This window comes from Equus caballus, chromosome 18 (genome assembly GCF_041296265.1).
Source record: "Equus caballus isolate H_3958 breed thoroughbred chromosome 18, TB-T2T, whole genome shotgun sequence".
Taxonomy (NCBI): domain Eukaryota; kingdom Metazoa; phylum Chordata; class Mammalia; order Perissodactyla; family Equidae; genus Equus; species Equus caballus.
In genome coordinates, this window is record NC_091701.1 from 50,778,695 (window position 1) to 50,802,303 (window position 23,609).

A 23,609-nucleotide genomic window follows, 5' to 3' on the forward strand; every position below is an offset into this window, starting at 1 on the left:
CAGGGCCCATGAATAAAAAGTTAATTACCTAAGGAAAACTACAAGAAAGACTTTTGTTTTCCACCAAAATCTCCTCCCCAGGCTGTTAGCTGTGTCGTACATGGGCCAGATCGATATATTAGCGCTTGAGAACCAAAGTCCCTTGGAATAAATTAATCTGTCAGGGAAAGAAATAAACAAAGAACAAATTAACATGTTTTAAGACATTGCTTAAATTTTCATAAATATAGACCTTGAGATGGGATGATGAGTTCCCAGGAGCCAGAGCTAATATTTGGTTGTAATTAAGAGTTGCTCTTTCATGTTTTGTCTGATGTAGGTGGGAAATTGCCCACGTGCTTGCTGAGTTCCTTGCTCATGCTTCCTCGCAAATACCTCTGTTTACTTCATTAATAAGAAATGGATGTCTCACAAATTACACTGACACACTTAGCTTGTTTCACCTCTAGCTATTATTAAAATAACGAAATGCTATACCTACATACAGGCACACACAATACAAGCAGGTATTTCTTAGGAACCTCTGCATATTAACTTTTTAGTGGCTCAAAAGGACTGATGACCTACTCCATAATAGACTAAATCCAGCCCAGAGGCTCAGGTGGTTCTGACAAAGGACGCTGGTTTGCTTCACAGTGGGCGCAGGTGTGGATGTCGGTACCGATGGTTAGGAGAAAGGGCGATGACTATGTAAGTTATTGTTTGTAAGGACTATGCAAGGACCCATTTAGATAGAAGAACTGGAAACCCATCCCAAACTAGCTTAGGCCAAAATGTAGTTTACTGGGGTTCAAACAATGTCGTTAGGCCGCTCTCTCTCTCTCTCCATCTCTTAGTGCTGCTCAACTCTTTCAGGCTGTCATTTTCAGTGTTGGTAAAATGGCCACTGCCAGCCCTGACTCTCTATCTACATGGTAGAAATCAAGATCCCAAAAGACAAAGGGCTCCTTCTTTCTGGTGTCCATATCTCAGCTCTCCTAGAGGAATTCCAGCCCGCCTGGCTTGTGTGCCCACCCCTGAAGTAACCACTGTGGGCGGGAAAGAGGAACTCTCCTGGGCCAGGCCTGGGCCATATGTTCAGCCTGATTTGGGGAGGAGGGGAAATCAGCCACATCCAAATACCTGGAAGGTGTTCCCCACGGGAAGGAAGAGGCTCTCTTACCACAGCAGAGGGGAAGAGATGTCAGGGCAAAACAACCAGTGTGCACCTGGGGAATTTTGTTTCCATCACATTCATCATGATCAATTGCTGAATCTAGCTAATTTTCAGAAGAGGTGGCCGAGGCAAAGATCTCTATGATTCTACAGCAAGCCTGAGCTCTGTTGACAAAATCAATTACCCTCCGTCAGGTGGTCAGTCATTTTCTGTCAAGTTCCAAGCAGAAAGCCCCTGTGGGTCTCGAATAGCAGAAGGCATCTGCGTGCATTCCTTTTTCCAGGTCTAGTAGCTCTCTCAAGTAAACTATTTTTTTTTAATTTTACTTCCCACTACATGTTTAAGTATTATTCTAGTCCATGGAACATATTTGCTCTAAATATCCTATTATTTACTATTACTAAATCATACCAACGAAAAAGAAACAGGGTACAGTACTTTTTATCAGTTGAGAACTTTTAAAATGCTAGTTTCTATGTTTGAATAGTTTCATAACTCAGCACTGTGGAGGATTTTGCATTTGGGTAGTAGATAAAATCTGAATTGCATATTTTGATGTGAGATGCCCATTCTAATTATTGAGCAACTTATATATTGTGAAACTAGTTTATATAATTCTCAGAGCATGGAGACAGAGTGGGAAATACACTTTTCAAAGCTATATTATCATGGAAAAGAGACTCAAGTCTCTGAAGCAAGTAGTTGCGGATCTGGGAGGCCAGAAAGAGTACTGAATCTGTTAGCCTCTTTGAGAGGCAGGATAAGCATAGTTTGCTCTTTCTAACCTTCATGTAGGACTCACGGATTAACCCCAGCTAACAGCATGGCAAATGCATCAAGGCTACAAACAGATCATGATCTGAAATGCATAGAATTAGCAGGTCAGCCCTGTTGGCAGTTAGATGAGGCACCACCTCGATCCTTGTGTAGCAGAGATTTGACTGATTAAAAACACTCTGCCCCAGAATAACTTATATAGTGTCACACACAGGAAGTACAGTTAACCCCTGATTGGCGAACCTTGTTTAGATAAAGGTTCTGTCATCAAGTGCTATGTCTTAAATGATTATGCTTTTTGGTTTATCTTTTTAAAGGGCAAGGGCCAGAGTCATTTAGCAAAATGGAATCCCAAACAACCAGCTCCTTGAATAACATTTATTGCAGCAAAACTTTACCACTTGCACAAATGGGAATGTCGAGGACGGGGCACCTAAGGGGATTCTACAGATTGGAAATGGAATCAGGAGCAGCCCAGTATTTCCTCTTCAAGGGCTCCATTCCTGGGGATTAGAGATTCATCATACTGTTCTTTCCACTTTTATACGTTTAAAATTTTTCATAAGGAATTTTGAAAGTTTGAGCATAGACTTTTTAAAACCACTTTCTGGAGAGGACAAGGCAAAAGAACTCAAAAGCCTCCTACTATTGCATTCAATAAAATAAATAAAAGATGGCGTGCTGAAGAGACTAATGATAAAATTTTATAAATCTTTGAAAACAGTATCCATGGATATTGCACAATTAATTTCCATATACCTTCCCTTGTTCATAGCAAACTTGTCAGATTCTCCCTTCCTGTAGCTTCAACAAGGGGCTTATGGATTTATTTTGCCTTGCTACAGAGAGCGTACAGACTGAATCAGAGGTTTTGCCTCCTCTGTGGACCTGCAGACATCCAAATATACACATTTCAAATATCGTGAATCAGTTTTTGAATCCCATTTCCTTGTGGGCCCAAAAATTCTTCTTGAAGAGTAGAAAAATATGTTGTCTTTAGCATCTTAGTGGGTCTCTAGGCTGGCCCTCATGGACACTGAGTCCCACCCGTGTAGCAGAAGCAGGCTGCTGGGTGACACCTTCCCTTGACACCTGGGCAGGATAAGAACACCTAGACTAAACCACCTCCGCCTTACAAAGATGCACTTCCACCAGTTAGCATAGACACCAGTGCATCATCTTGTCTGTCACCTGGTCCACCCATTGGTCCAGCCCCCATGAACCCAAAAATTTTACAGAGAGGAACTTATGACTAACCAGGCAAAGCCTGGTTGAGCAAGGGCCACCACTGGTGTGTATTTGCATCAATGGGTTTGTGAGAAGTGTCATTGGACCTTGAGAAAGGAAGTCCAGCAGGGCCAGTGCTCAGGACTTTAGGGACAGTGAGCTAGTCATTGTGCCCTGCCCTACTATTTCTTTGTTTTTAATAATCTTCATCACTTTCTAACATATTATATACCATGCCTGTTGTTTATTATGTCTCTCCCCACCAGCTGCTGAGGGCAGAGATCTTTGCTCACTGCCTTAGCCCCAGTGCCTAGAACAAGGCCTGGCACAGAATAAGCCCTGAATAAAATCACTGAGCTATGAAGGACAGATTTCACCATCAGGGAGAAAAGGACAGATGACCCACACGTAGCAATGGAGCCAGGGTTAGAAGGGAGTCGTGATTCTGGGTACAGCATGACAACTGATATTTGAACTTATCCCACCACGTTGAGCCTGCTGGCAGGTCCTATGGGGGAGGAAGACACCATGTTTGTGAAATGAGCGAGAGATGTTGTTAAATTCCATAATATTTCAGGACACCAACAACCCTTTCTTAGCAGAGCATGACACAAGCACCTGATGTCTCCCTTCTCACTTTACAAAAGACTCAAACACTGTCTTTTTAAGGACTGAAAGCTCCTACAGGCTGGGTGCATGAGAAGGTATCCATTCTTGGTAAGGGCAGAGGCACATGCAGGGCAGATGGGACCAGGGGTGACAACCCAGGGCAGCCAGAGCAGATGAATTGTAATGGGAGAGAAAGGGCCATAGTCCAGCCTCGTTCCCCATCCACTTGGACTTCTTCAGTAGCCTACCACCTACTCTCACCTCCAGTATTTTTAAACTGTCATAAACTAGTCTATGTATGAACGCTAGATTAATCTTTACTAATCTTACTCCCATACTCAGTAATTACTTTTCAGAAGCATGAAAACAACCTCTCACCAACTTTTGGTTTGGACTGCTGAATAATCCAGCCTGCTGGCACTTAGCTTCCACGCCTGCCAGGGATCTGCTTTCACATTGGCACTGATGGGACGGACTTCCCAATAGAGGTTGTTCCATTTGATACCTTAAGCTGACTTTCTCCAGCCTGCCTTGCATGCTGGTCACCACTGGCCACTGCCCAAAACTCAGGTCACCCCGTGGTCTCATTGCTTATCCACTGTTTTCTGGATTTCCTCTCCTCTGACCCATCCTTTCTACTGGCCACCATTTCCCTTGAAGTATTATTGAGTGAAGTCCCATCCAGCAGGACCTGGGGATGGAGGAGGAAATGGGGGTAGAATCCACATCCTGCTAACTTGCCATTGCTATGCTCTCCTTTCCTTGATCACCATCTGTTCCTGTCATCTCCTGACCTCATCCTGGTCACTTCAGATTCAATGAATGTTTGGGTATTTAATTAATCATCATCTTCATTCCCAAAACTCACCACGAACTAGAGGGATTTTCACAGCCATCCAATCTAGCCAGCTTCTAAACTTGGCTGTTCCCTAACCCTTCATGCCAATGACCTTCATCTCTTCCACTCAGGCATCTACTTCCATGGCTATACATAACCCATTAAGAGCTTCTCCTGTAGGAGCACAGCCTCCTGTCCTTCCACCTCTCTTACTCCCAGCACGGCTGTTCTTCCACTGTCTTCCAAGCTCTGCTGGCTTCCCTTCCACCTATCTTCAGCCTAGACTAGAGTTCAGTTACTCCAACAAACGCTCAAGTCCTTCCACTCACTACCCAGAACAATCAAGCTCCAGATTAATCCTTCCTCCTCTGCCAGTACACCAGAGCTCCTAAGAGTTATTGCCGTAAAGCATACCATGTGGTTTGATGCCACTCACAAAATAATCATTTCCAATCCTACCTGGGCCTATTGTGCTCCCCCAATACTAGTCCTAGACCAGGACCCACTCCCCTTCCCTTCTGCAACCATTTCAAGCTTTCTCCACTCTCTTCAATCTCCTTACTCTTCCACCTCTCCCACCAGTATAGTTTACGGGGAGCAATAGGGCATAATAAAAGGAGCCATTTGGTGCCAAATGAATCCTGGGTTGTACTCTCTGCTTCTTAGTTGGCTAACCTGAGTAAGTTAGCACCAGCAATCTTCCATACTAAGTCAGTAGAAAAATCTTTTGTGAAGTTTTAGTATGAGATTGGGCAGTAGGCATCAAGTTTGGATATTTTTACCAAGCAATTTATTTAAAAGAAACCTCTCATATTTATTCCCAGGAACCCATAACTCTAATCAGTGCTAGGTTTCCATTATTTAAAAGTCACATTCATATAGTCACACTTATATACCTAAGAAAACTTTTTACAAGAAATGTCAAAATCAGCATAAGCCCAACTACAGAACTTTAAGGAAAGGATTCGTCCATGCCTTATGTCCACAATGTTCTGTCTCTGGGGATTTGCATGTCTCTTTTAAACAAGCTCTGTTCTGTGTGCCTGAACCTTTTATTAAAAAACTATCTCTGACAGGCTGCCCAATAATTGATGTAAATTTATCCAAAGTTTAGGATAGGATGATTAAAAATGATCCAGATTCAACTCTCAGAATCTTGCGTTTCTGCTGGTCTGCCGACCACCTTGATTACTTCTCCAAATCATGTCCACTGCCTGGATCAGCAGCCAATGTCACCTGACATCCCCATTCTGGTGACCCTAAATCTGAGAGACTACAGCGTCCTAGATCTTCCCTGTTACTTTTCCCCATCCCAGGCATCTAGAAACTTTCCAAAAGCGTCATGAGGATAATTTTAGCGACTATTCCTTCTTAACAATGTCAGAAAAGTACATTCACCGTCTCAAAACAAATACAACCCTGAGTCCTTTTCCTTGCACTGGCTGCTTTATCAGAACTAAAGGTATTCTGAAGACTAATGGTAGAACCACACAATAACAAGCTGGAATGCAAATTCCTCTTATGAATTCAACTGTAATATTAATGATTCTTATAATGAGATTAGCAGCTCATTCTAAATTAGTATTGTAATATATCTTAAAGATCTCATTATAAGGCTTCTTTATTCTGTAAGTCTAATAATCTATGATCAAAAGAAAAAGTTTGCTATTTTAAACATTTTTTTTCTTTCTTACATATAGATAAGGGGGAGAGGGAGGGGGACCCAAAAATCTAAAAGGGATAAAAGAGAGAAAAGCAACTTAATGAATAATATAAACCAAGTCAATGTCCAGGTATATACAATATGTGACATCTGTGATTGACACCTCTTCATACAAATTGCCTTAGAATGACATTAGAAAGTGAGCCTGGCTTGTTTTTAAATTTTCATTCTGTCAGAAATTACAACTTAGGGCCTGGCCCGTGGCCGAGTGGTTAAGTTCGTGTGCTCTGCTTCAGCAGCCTGGGGTTTCGCTGGTTCGGATCCTGGGCGCGGACATGGCACCGTTTGTCAGGCCACGCTGAGGCAGTGTCCCACATGCCACAACTACAAGGACCCACAACTAAAATATACAGCTATGAACTGGGGGGATTTGGGAAGAAAAAGCAAAAAAAAAAAAAAAAAAGATTGGCAACAGTTGTTAGCTCAGGTGCCAATCTTTAAGAAAAAAAAATTACAACTTAAATGATCAACTTGGGCATATCCCAAGTAAAGCTGTCTGGTTTTCTCTTTTGAGTCACAGATCATATTGTAATGCGTGGAATATAGTTAAATGTGTTATTTGGTATGAGCCCTGCGCTACATTTCAGGCCTCTCACATGCCCATTACCTCATTATCCAGCATGGATGTTCTATTCACTAGCCACTATCAAACTGTTAGTTTTCTGAGCTGGCCCCGCCCCAGGCGCCAATGAATGGTCCATCATGGCCAAAGATTGACCTGGAAATGTGGCTACCTGGCCCTACTCTCCAAAAGGAAGGATCCGCTTTGAAAATAACATCACTGTTCATGTTTGTCCTTAAAGGGGTCTCCATGAAGTCTTTTTTTTTTTAATCCAGCTTCCACGGTCTCTTTCCTTCCAGATGGTGCATGGAGCCAAACCTGTCAGAGACCCTTAGTCTCCTGCTGCCTTTTAATACTGGTCCTTGATTGCTAATGACCCCCAGCTGGACTAGCTCCCCAACCCATTTAACCCCTCTCTGCTGGGTCTCCATCTCATGCAGGGTGAGAGGCAGTGATAGCTGGAAGTGGGAAGGTGCCAAGTCAGCCAGGACCTCCTGCCCTTTCGAAGCTAGTGGCACATTTCCCGACACCATCACGGATGTCCAAGATCTCTGCAGTGGAGAGCTCCTGTTAATATGATTTTCTCTATGTTGTCAGATAAACCTACCAGATTTCTGATTGTTTATTTGACTAAGCCTAGATAAGAGAGTCCCTGAAAGGGTGTTTCCTTTAGAGTGCAAGGGTTGCGGACTACTGACATGAATCCCTTGAAATATGTTAGTTTGGAAACTTGAAATTAAATTGCACTAGAACTGTCTTTTGGTCTGATCACACTTAGTGCTCAGGGCAGCTCATATGTGTCAGTATGCAAAGTCACTGCAAAGGAGACTGAGTGAAAATGATAATTTCCTTGTCAAGACCTAAATCACTAAATAACACAGGAGATACCCATTGTCAGATACGCTGATAACAGCTGTAAGTATTTACTTTAGTTAAGCTGAGCTTGTATTTTGTGACATACTGGAATGTGCCATACTGGTCAGGTGACTCACAGAAATGGGATTCTTTAAAAAAAAGTACATGACTTTAATTTGTTGAGAGATCTTGAGTCCAGTGGAGAGATTCAGGTCTCTTATGACCCCTTCAGGATAATAACCTTCTGTGAGAATAAAGGGAAGGGGAGGGCATGAGAGGTCATTATTCTGTGCGTTATTTCCATAATGGATTTTCATTAACCTCGTATCAGATTGTAAGAAAACAAGGCAAAGAAATTTAATAGTTCAGTTTGACCCTGAGGAACTGAAGTCTAAACTCTTGATCTGAGCAAAGAACTAAGAGCTTTGTGTATCACTATTTTTATAAATCTTTAAATGTTTACTGGATAGTTGAAATAAATTTAATTTACAGTGTACTAAGGAATTTTTTTCCAAAATGAAGTGTAAGATAAGAAAGTAACCCAAATGTAATTATTTTCTAATTAACTTTGTTTCCCCCAGATACTTCCTATTTTATTGACTTTTTGGAGATTAAAACTGAAAGAACCAGAGTCGTCTAATTTTTCACCCCTAATACTACATTGATTTCACTTTTGCGTCTCATTAGTTTAATATAAACAAAAATCATACCTGTGATTTCATTTGGTCTGTTACTCACATTCTTTACTGTTTCTCACACACACGCACCCCCTCTGCCCATCATTTGTGTGGATAATCTCCTCAAAACCAAGTCATTCATACTAATGACAGCTCTAAATATTTTAGAATTTATGAACCTGGGTGGTAGTTGTCCAGCTGTACAATGTTACCCATATATTGCAGTTTTGGTCACAGCTGGGAGAAAGCTGCATGAGTTTAAAATGCAGTCTTTTAGTCCATCAATAACCAAATAATCCAGAAATGGGTTTGGATGAAACCACCTTGTGCAGCATTGTTCTTTAAATGAATGAATCATGTTAGAATGAAGTTCTAGTGTAGTTATGGAGAACTTTTCCCCCTGAAGCCTGAGTGCATTTTGATTCGTCGTCTTTAAATTCCAAGTCATCAGTACAGTCAACAGCGTTTATGTCCATTTTGCAGATGAGGCCCTGAGAGGATAGGTGGCTGGAACTCTGTAGTCATAGCATCTTAAAGTTGGAAGGGACCTTAAAGATCCTCTCAGCTGATGGTTCTCACCCTTTTTCTGGTTTCACACTGGTTTCATGCAACAAACTCTCAGCAGGCACATCTCTCACTCCACACAGATGCTCACACATTGCGAAAGAGCGTGACTCCAAGGAGCACAGCTCAGAATCTCCAGGCAAGAACATGTGTAATGTGCCGCAGCACCATCCTCTGTTGAAAAGTCGCTATATCGGTCCACCCCCAACCCCGCTTGTTTTACAGGTAAAATGTGGCAGCCCAGAGGAGTAAACAATTCCCCCAAGATCACATACCAATAAGTTTCAGAACTTGAACTATGCCCAGGCCTTCTGCCCCCACCTCCCATGCTAGTTTCACTATAGCTGACTAGCCCTTTACACACTAATAGCAGGAACTGGAACCAGGTCCCCAACTTAGAGAGCAAGGCAGAGCTGAGAATGAACGCCCCAGGATCTTCTGCCACAAGGAATCAAAGACCTGGTCACAATTAGTTTAGTAAAACCAGTGCTATCTGGTGCCCCATATCTTCAAGCATTTAAAATGTTATTCCAATCTTCAAAGACATTCTTTCTTTCCATTTTTATCTTCTTTTACCCAGGACATTGTTTCCCAGCTCCTGAGTAGTTCACTAGGTGATTTGCATCTCATTAGGAGCTCCAGAAATGACATCTCCCAGCCTGCTGCCTGGCGTTGTGGGTCCACTAAGCATCAGATCCAGGTCTTAGATTTTTTTCATGTCGACTTCTTGAAAAAGCTGAATTAATGCTGTTTTCTCACTGGGCACAGTTTGGGTGGTCCTTTTGGCCTTAATTCCTGTCTGCCCTTACAGGGCCAAAGTTAGGGAGCAGCCATTGTCGGGGAGGGTACAGATGAAGTCAGTCATCCCCACCTGAAGACACCTGAGTGGAAGGGAATATTGTGAGGCCTCAGAATAAGCAGTTAAAAAACTCCTAAAAGCAGAAAGATGGGACATGATGCAAACATTTGAGTACTATGCAAAGTAAAACAAAAAGAAAACTCAACAGCAACCCATTGCTGAATAGGCATAATTGATTCTAAGCTTCGCCTTTTAAACATTTTTGACTAGTTCCAACTCTCCTGACACCCAGAGTTTTTGCCCTGCATTTGTGTTTAGCTTTAAAGAGAGTCTCACTAGGTCAGCATGGGTTTTCAGCTTTGTCATTCATTCATACCAAAACTTCCAAAAGGGCACTGAGCAGTGTCGTACCTCTGGAAACCAGAGATAATGTTTCCATGGTCAGCAAAATTGTTCTCTTGGAATAAGAGAAAGGACTTCCCCACTGTCCAGGGAAGTTAGTGTCTGCTTTGGGTTCAGGCCGTTTGATGCAGATTCCAGTGCAAAGCAAATGCCTAACAGCACTGGGAGCCCAATTGGAGATGCTTCCCCTTCCCAGAATTCCTTCTGCCCCATCAAAACTTCTCTGACTCTATACCAACTTTTCAAGATGGCAGCTAGCTAATCTGCAAAATCAACCTGAACTCTTAGGAAAGGGTTAAATCCCTGATTTTTCCAACCCTGGCTACAAATTAAAATCATCTGGAAGGGGGAGGGACTTTTTTAAAACAATAACAATGCCAGAATCCTACCCCTGACTTACTGAATTAGGATCTCCAAGGGTTAGGCCAAGGCCATCTATATTTTTAACAAGTTCTTTGGGTGATTCTAATATAGAACTAGGGTGGAGAGCCACTCTCAGATAACAAGAATTACAACAATCCCCTAGGAGCACCTGCACTGCCTCAGATGCTATACTTTTTCTTTTCATACAGTATCTGTCATCCTCACTTGGTGATCATAATCACCAAGTTCAGACCTCTAACAAGTCCTAGAGATGGGATTCGTACTCAGGCTTTTTTGACTCTGTTTTTTTTTTTTTTTTTTGGCTGAGGAAGATGGGCCCTGAGCTAACATCTGTTGCCAATCCTCCACTTTTCTGCTTGAGGAAGATTCATCCTGAGCTAACATCTGTGCCAATCTTCCTCTGTTTTTCGTATATGGGCTGCCACCACAGTATGGCTGATCATTGGTGTAGGTCTGTACCCAGAATCCAAACCCAAGAACTTGGGCCTTCAAAGCACAGCCTCCTGAACTTAACCACTAGGCTATGGGGCTGGCCTTCCACTGCTTTTATTTCCTCCATAACATTTATGTTTCTCAAGGATGGGATGTGAGCCTCTAGTGGTCTGCAAGGTGATTTTAGCTGGTGTGTGGATGTGACCTTAAATAACACTGAATTGTGTAAATGAAAGTTACTCCTTTTTAATTCTTAGTTTAAATTCTTCAGATTAAGGAGGAAGTCATAGTGTATTAGTTTATCTTAAATTCCTCTCACATCTACTCACCTCTCTTTTTAACAAACCTTTTAAGAAGCCTTTTAAGATACTGTGGGAAACAGAATCTAGCTCAGATGTCATAATATTGTTTTGTTTTCACTGTGTTTACTTTATGATTTACTTCTATTTATGGCCAATGACACTGGTTTTGCATTTACTATAGTGAGTAAAGTTTCATTTTTAAAGAAATGTATTTAAGTAAAAAAGAAATTAGTTGATTTAAAAAATATTAAATAAAGAATAGTACAGGTGTCTTGAATGTAGCAAAAAAGTTTAAGTGGTAGACGAATGACAGAAGTTTGAGAAACACTTTCCTACAACATACTAATTTTAAAAATAGGCATCTACACACCTGTTAGCCAATGAGACTTCTCTTCTACCATCCCATCACACTGGACGGGCGACAACTTGTTCCATCCGTTTTAGGTCCAGCTGGGACCTATGAACTTTGTTGCTGCTTCCAGCTCAAGAGGAATCCTAAAACACAAATGTCTGATAAACATGGGGAGGAGAGGAGGGCAGACGGTCACCCTCCAAGTACTCAATGAAATGCAAATCAAAACACAAAAGATAAGTCACTTTTTCACCCTCTGAATTGTCAGACAACATCCTTAAAGATGTCCCTGCTAGTGAAGGCCTTTAGAAATGGGTAATCTCGGGTACAGGTGGTAGAAGTATGTTTTGCTATGCACTTTCTGGAAGGCAATTGGAAATACAAATCATATGTTTTTAAAATATGTATACTCTTTGGCCAAAACTTCCACTTCTAGAAATTTGTCCTAAGAAAATAATGTGGATTATCAAAGACCGAACTATGAGTATGTTTCTCAAACCATTACTTATTACGGAAAAGCATTGGAAACAACTTCCATGCCCCAAATAAGAAATTATATAAGTTAATCATGGTTCATCCGTAAAATGAAATACCATACAACTATTAGAAATGATGCCATTTAGACTAATCTGGAAGACAGATAAGAGACTTGTTCCACCATTTACTACTATTATGGGAATGGGATCAGGAGTAGGAATAAAGATAGACTTTTCACTGTTTAACTTGTTTGAACATCATGTTCATTTATTTCTTTAAAAAGTGTAGCTCTAAGAGAATGATGCTATTTTTAAAGTAGGTTAATAGCACTGAAAAATATTTATGACTCTGTTGTTAAATGTGGAGAAAAACGGTAAAAAATTCCATGAATGGGGGCTGGCCCCGTGACCAAGTGGTTAAGTTCTCGCGCTCCACTGCAGGCGGCCCAGTGTTTTGTTGGTTCGAATCCTGGGTGCGGACATGGTACCGCTCATCAAACCACGTGGAGGCAGCGTCCCACATGCCACAACTAGAAGGACCCACAACGAAGAGAATATACAACCATGTATGGGGGGGACTTTGGGGAGAAAAAGGAAAAAAATAAAATCTTTAAAAGAAAAAAAATTCCATGAATGACTGAATTTTATTTTTTTTGGTTAAAAAAAGTAAATACATATTCCTAGAAAAATATTGAAAGGATACTTTAGAAAAACTAATCAGCCTTGTTTTTAAGGGACTGATTTCATCTCCCTCCTTGATAGACTAAGGTTCCCCAGAGGTATCCCGGAATAGGAAAGGCCTTGACAATAATATCCCAATTGACAGTCAGAACCAAAGAGTGGGCCACATAGATGCGACAGATCTTAATAAGAATAGTGAATAGTCGCCATTCATTCTTTCTTTCTTTCTTTCTTTTCTGAGTGTGTGCCAAGCCCTGAGCTATGAGAAAGTTTCAGGGTAAGTTATTACTGCTTCCCTAACTAATATGGAGAAAATTCCACAAAGATGCTTTATAACTACCATCTTCCACAGGCAGTAATTTAACTCAGGGATGTTTTCTTTGTAGCAATTTTCAATTTTGAAGAAGATTGTTCATGACTTAACATGGCAACTGGGAAAATTTGTAGCTTTCCTTTCATCTTAGAAAGGAAAATCTGAATTACATGCACCCCAGGAGAAAACCTCTCTCTCTGGTTGTGTGTGTGTGTTTTACAAAAGCCCATTGAATTCCTTAGGTCCCACCTGAAGTTAGATGTGGTGAGGTGAAAACTTATAAGAGCATCTCAGTGAAAAAACAAGCATCATAATAGAGGCCATGGCCCAGGCCTTGGGATTTTGAATCAAAAGACCTGAGTTCTAGCCTGAGCTCTGAGGGGAGCCCAGGCTAGGCAGAGGGGCCTAAGCTCCCTGGGCTTCAGTCCCCTTAGATATAAAAGCAAAAGGCTGAACCACAGAGGTTTATCATCTTTCATGTCATGACTTAAACTTGAAAATCTGAACTCCCAGGGCTTAATTTCTCCCCTCCTACTCCATGTCAAGGCTCTGAGCATCCCTGAAATAGCCCATGCCTCAGGGCACATCAGGAGCAGGTGGTTTACAGCACATTGGGAAGATTTTTCCATAGACTGCATTTTTAAGGTAGTGCAGGTTGTTGCAGACTTTCTGCCAATGTGATTCTTATTGGGAAGGAAAGATTTCATATGGTCTACTACAGTGGCTCTGAACCCTGGCTGCGTATTAGAACCATCTAAGGAGATTTTATTTTTTTAAATATCAGTGTTTAGGTCCTGATCTTGTCATTGGTATTTTAAAAGCTGAGCAACTGGTGCAGTATAAAGAAAATGACCCTTGGTAAGACATTGGGAAACCTGAATTCTCAGTTGGACTTTGCCTCTAACTTGCTGTGTGATCTCTTAATCTCCTATGCCTCTGTTATCTCTTTGGGTTTATTTGTCCTTCCCAAAATGAGAGGAAATAAAGAAAAAGATAATTTGCAAAAAAAGATTTGTTACATAAAGATGAAATGGTAAGAGGAAGAAGCACAGAGCCAGAAAAGACAAGTCATCTCGCTAGAAGCTATTTCACATAAGTGTCAACTGGAGTACAATGCAGCATGGTCAACCATTGACCTCTCCTCATTGAGGAAAAAGATTGTCCAGCTGATAGCTGGGCTACTGTCACCTCCAAATGCCCTGAGAACTTTGGTCAGAGAGATGATGTACCTTTCCTTATGCACAGAGTTGACGGAGCTCTGTAAATTAATTGCATAACTCTAATTCTATTTAAATGCCCCAGGGCTGTATCTCGTAACCCAATATGGGATTTGCCATCTGTAAATCTAGAACACTGAACACTCTCTTTGCTTCAAAGGGATGTTTTACTTGGCAAGTGACCCTAGGAATACTTCACCCACAAAATGACAATCAGATCAGCAGCCATACTGCTCAGAAAGTATCCATGCCTGCCAAGGCCCACAGGGAGGGTGCAAAGGACTCTGGCTCTCCCAGTGTGCTCACTCCCAGGAACCCTGCTCAATGCCTATCCATTCCTCAGGGGTCTGGAATCCATATCGTCCCACCAGGCTGGGGAATATTTAGGCTGTATGCCCCATCCTGCCCTCCCTCATGGTTGTCCTTCCTTAACTGCAATCCTGCTAGATTTACCAGAACTGAGACATCTGTAGGGGGTGATGAAAAGTGAAGCACTAGGTTTTAGGAGACAGTATTAGGAAAGAGCACTTGTGGCCAAAATAACTATAACTCAGCAACTCAAATAGAATAGAGGAAGTCATTTTCCTCTTCATCTCTGAGACCCTGGGAGAGAACAAAAAGCTTCATTTGTGATGTAAAATTGCGCTTGAATCAGGATTGCCAGATTTAGCAAAAAAAAAAAAAGGACACCTGACTAGATTTGAATTTCAGATAAACAACCAATCACTTTTTAATATAAGTATGACCTGAATATTGCACAAGATATACTTAACTAAAAAAGTATTGGTTGCTTATCTGAAACTCAAATTTAACTGGGTGGCCTGTATTTGATCTGGCAACTCTAGTTTGGATATACCTGCATGTTCAATAAAGAGAATTGAAATATTAAATTTCCAAACCAATTGTTTGAAGTCACGTATTGAAGCCATCAACTGAAGTCAATTTTTTGACTCTCACCAAGGGCTTAGCCAGTCGTGTAGTCACACCATGTGGTGATTTGGGCTTTGAGAGTAAGGTGTGTGCATTTCCTGGTGTTCCTGAGACTTCCCCCACATTTCTTCTGTTTTCTGACAGATTTATCTCCAGTTTATTATAAAGCTCTGTGACAACTTGAAAGAGAAGGATGTGTTCAAGATCTCAAATATGAAATCAAAAGGTGCAGGGGCCAAAAGAAAAAGTGCAGGGATTCTTGAAAAGGAAAGACACCTATGTTAAAGGCAAACTGGTATTCACGACATAATACACTTTTTAAAAGCACTCTAGGGAGGGAGCCCCCAGAGTATTACAAACTGGAGACTTTGGCTTGGCTTACAAACATTTATGTGAAGTGGAAATCGGCCACATTCAGAATATGAACATCACTGTCTTCAAAGTAAATAATTCATATTCTAATGTATGTCTTCAAACTTAAATTGCCTAGTTTATCTACATAAACTAGTCAAATGAACTAGGTAATTGCCAGATAACCCCACTGTTTTGCATCTTATGAGGAAATTGATTGGCTCAAAAGCCAAAAGATAGATGCTCAAGCTTCTACTCTGCTGCTTACAGGTTTAGCCTGTCTTAGCTATGGTTTCTTCATCTATTGAAAGAAAAAATAATTTTTGTCCTATATGCCTCATTGAATTTTTTTATTTTTAAATTTTTAGGAGAAAATCATGATAAACTTCTCATTGTACGTATGATGTGGATCAGGGCTGCTCCAGGGAGAGAAGCCCAAGGCGTCCTGGCCTACATGCTGATCTATATGACCCAATTCATATCTAAAGTTATACAACCACACAATAACCAAACCCCACCTACACTGATACCAGTTTGATGACTTTTTACATCATCCTTCCTTTGTCTAGTAGAAATAAGTCACATACCCATACCTTATAAATTTAGCCCTGCCCTCAACACATTGCAGCTCTTCGCTGCCCATGGGTCCTGTCCCCATGCTGCAGCTTTTCACTGACCATGGATCCTGTCCCCATGCCTGCAGCTTTTCACTGACCATGGATCCTGTCCCCATGCCTGCAGCTTTTCACTGACCATGGGTCCTGTCCCCATGCCTGCAGCCCTTCACTGCCCAGGGCCCTGTCCCCATGCTATTCTCTGAATAAAAGGAGCACTACTACCAGACCTTGAGAGTCCAAGAAATCTTTCTTTCCACTCCACAGCTTGCCAAGCCCGCATCACATACATATTTAGATTTAATCAATGTGCTGTGTGCTGTTTTGTATTTTGCTGCTTTTTCTGAATTTTGAATTTTCATCCATCAATGCTATACCTATATTTATCCTTATTGGTATCTTCCTGGTATGACATCATATTTATATCTCAGCGTTAACATCTCTCCAATTATTAAATATTTATCATCTTTCTAGCTTTTTTCTACTACAGAAGTGTTATCATATCTATCTTCATACAAGTTGGCTTTTTTTTTCTCTTGGTTTACTTCACTGAGACATGTTCCTTGGAACAAGTTGCTTAGCTTTTGTTATTTATTGTCAAGTTGTGCTTCAGGAGAGGTAGAGCCTATGGACTCATCTGTGTACCTGGGGCCACTCCCACATTGTCTTTTGACCTTTTGATTTATCCTAATTAATAGAAAGGCAGTAGTAGTTGTTTTAATTGAAGCTTTGTCAGGGTAGCTGAACATTTTTCAATATTTCATAATTGTATTTCAACATATATGAATATTTTTCCGTCTCTCTCTTGCCTCAGCCTTTCCACATTATGGATAGTAGACTTCTGTGTGTGTATTTTTTTAATTTATTTTTAACCTTTCTGTTGCATTTAGTTTTGTTAGCATCTTAGTTTTGTTACTGTCCATCGTATAGAATATTTTACTGTGATATAATTGAACCCATCCTTGTCACTAATATCTTCTTCCATAGTTAAGATAGTCTATTTTCATTTCCTTCTGAGGTTTTTATGGGACTGTTTAAACTGCTTAACTATATAGTTCATCTGGAATTTGTTGTAGCCTATAAGAATCAAAAAGTATATTGAGAAAAGTAAAAGATTTAGAATTTTTTTAAAAACTAATTTGAGTCCAGCAGCACTAGCTTATGGCCTTAAGACTCAGTGTCCACTACAAGACTGAAGGCAGGGACCTTGTCTTATTTCTCTTTGTGTTCCCCACAATATCTAGCAAAGTATGTCACATATAGGATAAATGTTATAAGGTCTGTATTTAAGTTATATTTTTTGCATATTGCTATCAAATTGTTCCAACAGCATTTATTCAATAATGATTTATTTCCCAATTATTTATTTAGTTGCTTATGAGTGATGATATATTAATGATACTCAGATTTGTTCCAATGACAAAGCACCTGGAAGTTGTGGCACTCTTTGCAAAACATCATGAAATATGGAAATATTAAAGTTAAAATAATGCAAATTAAAATTCGATGCTAAATCAGACATCACCTTACTCTGGATTCTAGCATAGTATAAATGCCATCAGATACCAACAGTTGTTTGGGTTTTTTTTAATTTATGGGAGAAATTTTCAAATTGAGAAAACTCTATCCAATAACTTAAATCCTTCTGAGAATCAGGAGAAGAACACCCACCCACGGAACAGCAAGTTCATCAAGAGCAAAAGTTGAGGAACCACATCTTATGTTAAGCGTTCCCAGTTGAGAATATAGATAAAAGCTTCTGATCAATTGTAAATACTCCATAAAGTCCGGCTGAACTCGGCTGAATTCCAGCTGAACCCCAAAACTATTTAAGATCAGTCTTTTGAGTTGCCAAGGTTGGAATTCCTCTAATAGTAGAAAGTCTAAGGGAGAGTAGATGTCAGATCTCCAGTGCATGTTCACACCAGCAACTTTAACTCTAGAGTCTTCTGCTCATTAGTCTATAAATCAGAAGAGATAACACAAAAGGGCCCCACAACCTAACATATTACAGAATATGAACTTCGCAAAGTAAACAGGAGGTGGGTATGTTGGAACTATCAGAAGGAACCCATTTCAATTTTGGGTTCCTTGTGCTCTGAGGATGGTGCCAGCACAAGAGGCTGGAGTCCTGTGCTCTGCACCGAGTTCCTGAAGATGTGGACAGGGATGTCTGCTAAGGCTACTGGAACCCTCTGCAAGCAGCATCGTTTTGCTATGCTAATTAATATTTTTTCATGGAGCTTATTTTTACTTAGACCTTTGACTTTAAAAGAAGTTTCTCGTTAAGAAAGACATGCTGTAGTTTAAAAAGAAAAAACTGCTAGAACAGGGGGTAAAAGATCTAGGGGTGGGCCTCCACTCTGCCACTTGATCTGGGGTGAGTCATTCAACATTTGTGGGCCTACGTCTCCTTTTCTGAAAAAATGAGTATTTAGAATGGACAGTTCCTAAAGTCCTATATGGTTCTAATAGTCTTGTTTAAATGTAAATATGTTCCAATTCAAGAAAAGTAAAGATGCAAAACTTCATACTTAGGAAACTGATAATTAGCTATTTATAATGGTCCTTGCTGAGTCATTCTTCACTTAGAAAATTTCCCCAGAATTTTCTTAAATAGTAGGAATCTCTAGTGAAGTGAAACTGATTCCAAGTACAAATTTCCAACTCTTTTTTTAAATAATTACTTTATGATGTATACTTGGTCCAGGAAAGTGGTATCTCTTCTCTAGACTATGACATTCATAAACAGTGACATTCATGAACAATGGTCTATGGCAGCTTTGTATATGTATAAGTGTGTGTGTGTGTGTGTGTTGGCAAGAAGTTAGAATTACTGAATCATGATTCAGATGTAGTACCAAAAGGACAGCAGATTCCATGAAAATTATCTGCTTGGAAGGGAAATAAATCATGACTTCGTTGGACACGTGGTTTCTTAATCTCCAGTGTACTCTTGGTCCAGAGTTCTGAAATCAGGACTAACATGAAGAGGCTGCTCCATGAAACCCTGCAATCATCCTTTCCCCTTCTCCTTTACACTTCCTCCAGAGATTGCATGGATCAATGGCATTGTTCAAAGCATTTCAATGTATACTAGCTCAAGCCATTTTCCCTCCAAAATGTATCCCACCAAAAGGTTTGCTTCTCAGCTACCCAACAGTGTGTGTGCTCCAGATGTTTTTGAACTCTCGCTGTGGGATGTGGTGCCAACTATCCCAGATTGCCTTTATTGTCCTAACTGAGTTATCTCACTAAGAGGGCGGTCTCTACGCTACAAAGGCTGATCACCAACCTCTACTTCATCAGCATGGACAAACCAGTTTGCTTGCTGTCGCTCTTGACTGCTGATTCAGATAAGAAAGATGAAGGCAAAATTACAGGCAGTAGCCCTTGTTTACACTTAGCAATCCCTATGTGTTTGGTTTTTCAGGATGATATTTCTAATATTTGCAAGGCTCTAACATGCCCATTAAAATGGGACATAATTTCTACTAAGTGCATTTATATGAAGAGCAGTTTTTCACTTACTTTTCTCAAGACCTCAGATGATTTACAGTAAACTTTTGCTATCTTGTTGCAGGTTCAGAAAATGGTCTTGCACAGAAGCAGCGAACACCTCACAGAAGATGTCAGCAGCCCAAAATGTTGAGTAGCCCTGAGGACACCATGTACTATAACCAGTTAAATGTGAGTTCAAAGTGGCCATAAAGCTGTTTCACTGGCTTTGTTTCCAGTTAATAATTCTGTTATTAATACCTGTTCCAGCCCCTCCAGCCCCACCCCCTCTCTCTTATACTCTCGTCTTGAACATGTGCTTAGGCTCTTTATCTGTTGCTTTCATGTCAGGATGTCTGCCTTCACGGTGAATAATTGATGTGGTTTATCAAAGACGAGCAAGATGCATGCTTCATCAGGCTCACTTGAGCCCTTTGATCAAAAAAATTATGCTGTGACTTCTGATATTATCAGCATCTGCTTGCATTCAACACAAAATCACTTTGAATTAAAAATTAACGACTTGCTGCTTTGCTTTGACTGTGTGTTCTTGGCCCTCTCCACAGGGAACTCTAGAATATCAAGGGAGCAAGAGGAAGCCAAGAAAACTTGGGTAAATATCTATCTTCTTAGTTCTAAGCAACTGTAAACAGAAGGGGTCCTTTGTGATATCACAGAAAATGCAAAACTTTCCAGAGAGGCTTCTGAAAATATGCAATGGGGCTATTGCCGCTATTATTGACATTGGAAACCACTTTTCACAGTAGAAGGTGTACAAAGCTTGAATCTATTCTGTCCACAAAGGCTGATATTGTCACCTAAAGGCAAATGTTATTTCTCATAATTGTCCCGAGGAATTGTACTTTGCTCATAATTGGAGGCATGTAGTAGGTTGAAGTAAACTCTCCCACAAACAAGAGCACTCCACACGGTGCAAATAGGTCACTTCCCCATATTATCTGACCCCTGGGCCTTAAAGGTACACAAAGGAAAATTTCCCCCAATGCTAAGATAAAGGACACTAAGAAGTTTGTGGCTCATTTGATTGTTAGCATCTCAATTGAGAACAGCAATGAGGTAGGTAATTGGTACTGGTTTGAGAACTGGAGGAGGTCAGAATGGAGACTTTCTCATCTAGAGGGAACCAGAGAAGTTAATTCACATAAATCAACTTGCAATATGATCACAACTTCCACACACCACTAAACTGAGCCCGTTATCAGTGTGTGACCCAGAGGTGAAAGGCTTTGGGGGTCAGACCCCAGTTCCTCTGTGCTGGGAGGCCCTAAGCTACTCTAAGCTGTCCTTCCCTGCAGTGTTGGGACCCAATCCTGTTCTAAGTACACAACTTTAGTTTCCCCCATGATGACTATGGCATTTTTTTTCTTTTTCTGCTGAAAACTCTTTTCTTTGTTGCAGCCAAATCAAAGTGCTTGATGGGGAAGATGAATATTACAAATCTCTGTCACCAGTGGACTCGATCCCTGAGGAAGACAACTCAGCCCACTCTTTCTTTTTTTCCTCATCCTCAAAAGGAGCATCTTTTGCTCACCACTGAGCTGTACTTCCTGCCCCCCAAGTCTGTTGAGGGTAAGAACAATCATGGTAATTGACTGATTGTCATATAAAGAAAGCACTGCAGCAGAGTTAGCTTCTTTGGACGCGTGGTCTGTGCCCGCGCCTTGCCGAACAATGTTCAGATTCCTAATCATTTTCTCATGCCTCCATCACCCCACCCCCACCCCACATCTGCTGTGCAGCCTGAGCTGGACAATTCTTCCTTTTCTCATCCCATGGGTCCCTGTGGGACACTGAGCACACTTCCACTACGGTAATAACTTGTCATTCATGCCCCTAACATTTAAGAGGATAACAAACAATCTCACCATAAGCCAATCGCAAATGCTGACAATATTTCTTTATTTCTCCCACCAAGTCAATTCGTGCAGAATCTACCCCTGTGAAAATCCAAGAGTCCCTTTCCTCCTAGCCTCTCCACTGCATCCCCTTCCCTTTCGCTCGTCTCTATCCTGCCCACCTCTCCTCAGGGCCAGGGCTCCATTGCTGAGTACCCACATCCTGGAGGAGTGTACCCAAGGTATCATAGACGAGGATAATTTTTTGTGTTTAGGCAGAGAGGCCTAAGTCTTTCAGATTCTTTCTGCAAGACAAATGAAACCCTCTCTTGCTAATTATTATGCTGATAAAGCCTTTGCCTCTTTATGCCACCTTGCCAAGACACCCCCATCACCTTAGCAGTAAAAAGAAAGGAGTGAGAGGGAAAGAAAATTTGGACCTGTCAAAGTCCCTGTCACATCGTATTGTAACTTTCCATTCTCTGGTCACCGTCTCTAGCAGGCTGTGAATAGCCGCGGGGAAGGATGGTGTCTCGTCCACCTTGTGTGCAGAGCAGAACACGTGCCTGGCACCGAGTGGACGTCCAGTAAATGCCTACTTTTGAGCGAATGGAGAGACTTCACTTAGTTACACAAACATAGCTGACATAGAAGTTACTTTCAATGAAATGTTTACATGATTAATCACTTTTCTTATACCATAAGCTCTGATTTTTCACTCAAGGTTGAGCTAGTCCTGTTCGAATGATGTTCTACCATATCTTATAATACTCGATATAATTCAGTACAACAAACTTCTTTTGAACAGCTAAAAAAACAATATGTAAAACAATATATGAAATCGCCGTCTGATATACAAAACCATACACAACCCTTTCTCTAGAACAAATGTTCTGAACATTTTTATTACTTTAAAATACTTGGCAGATAATACACATGGGAGTACCCAGGTTTCAAGAAAAATAAGCTTGAGGAAATAGAAAAAAAATTGTTAGAGTTTTTAAGGGGAGAGTTCTAATAAGCATTTTACAAACATAAATAATGAAGTGAGGTTTTTAAGGACCTCAAAAATTGTAATTTTACAAGAAATAGATAGAGCCAATTATTCAATAGTTAAGCTTTACATTGTTAAAACGTCTTGATGTTGCCCAGATCTTCTCCCCAAAGGTAACGTTTATGATGTATGCAGGTAGAGCAGAAGAAGCACAAATGGACTTTATTTTATTGTTTAAAAAATAATGTCTAGAATATACAGATTTTTAATATTATTACTAATGTAAGTGTTTTTAGAAATTTCCCTTTTATCGTTGATTCATCTACTTTTCATTTGATATTAGCTGCTTTTCAAACTGTTGAGTAGAAATGCTCATAACTTCCCACTTGTCCTTGTGTAGTGTAATTGTATACCTGCCTTGTTTCTAATTAAAATGTATCCATAAATAAAATTTAAAAGGAAATAAAGGTAATTATAAAATTCATGATTCAGAAGCTTTGCAATATTGTCACAGCTGTATCTCCTAACAGTACTTTACAAATGGTTTTCACTATCAGCTACAGCGTAGGTAAGACAGTATGGATATTATTCTTGGGGTAGTCATAATGCCACAAACTTAAAAAACAATTCTTAAATCAAGTAAATGAGAATGATGCAACCTGGAATCTCATAAATGTATCATTAAATCTATCAAAGTAATATGCGTATGGTAAAAACAAAATAAAATCAAACAGTCCAGAGGGTTTATAGTGGAAAGCAATCTTCTTCTCCATGTCCCTACCTTAGTCTCTCCCCCCAGAAACCACCTTTTTTTCAGTTTTTATAATTCTAATTCTTTTAATGGTTTCTCTCACATCTCTGAATAATTTGCTTCTCCCTTCTTGGTTTATCATTTTAGACAATATCTACTCTGCCCCTCTATGAAAGGATGTGCATTATGTCAATTTCCCCTCCCCTCTCCCTTACTTCTTCAAATGCTTTCAATTTTATGTTTAACTTTTTATCAATTACCTTTTAAAC

The 23,609-nt window shown here is 40.4% G+C and overlaps 1 protein-coding gene across 15 annotated transcripts in view; it reads left to right on the forward strand.

The window, feature by feature from the left end:
• Nucleotides 1-23,073, forward strand: part of MYO3B (myosin IIIB) — a 409,714-nt gene extending 386,641 nt beyond the window's left edge. For 9 of the 15 annotated variants that reach the window (XM_070241194.1, XM_070241192.1, XM_070241193.1 and 6 more), the window contains 3 exons: nt 19,825-19,931; nt 20,306-20,352; nt 21,159-23,073. In XM_070241194.1, the coding sequence (XP_070097295.1) occupies nt 19,825-19,931; nt 20,306-20,352; nt 21,159-21,297 (293 nt within the window). In that variant the 3' untranslated portion in view covers nt 21,298-23,073. Of the gene's footprint in view, nt 1-7,191; nt 7,413-19,824; nt 19,932-20,305; nt 20,353-21,158 lie in introns of those variants that run through there. The other 6 variants (XR_011428262.1, XR_011428261.1, XR_011428259.1 and 3 more) reach the window with 2 other exon arrangements.
• Nucleotides 23,074-23,609: the final 536 nt, after the last annotated feature.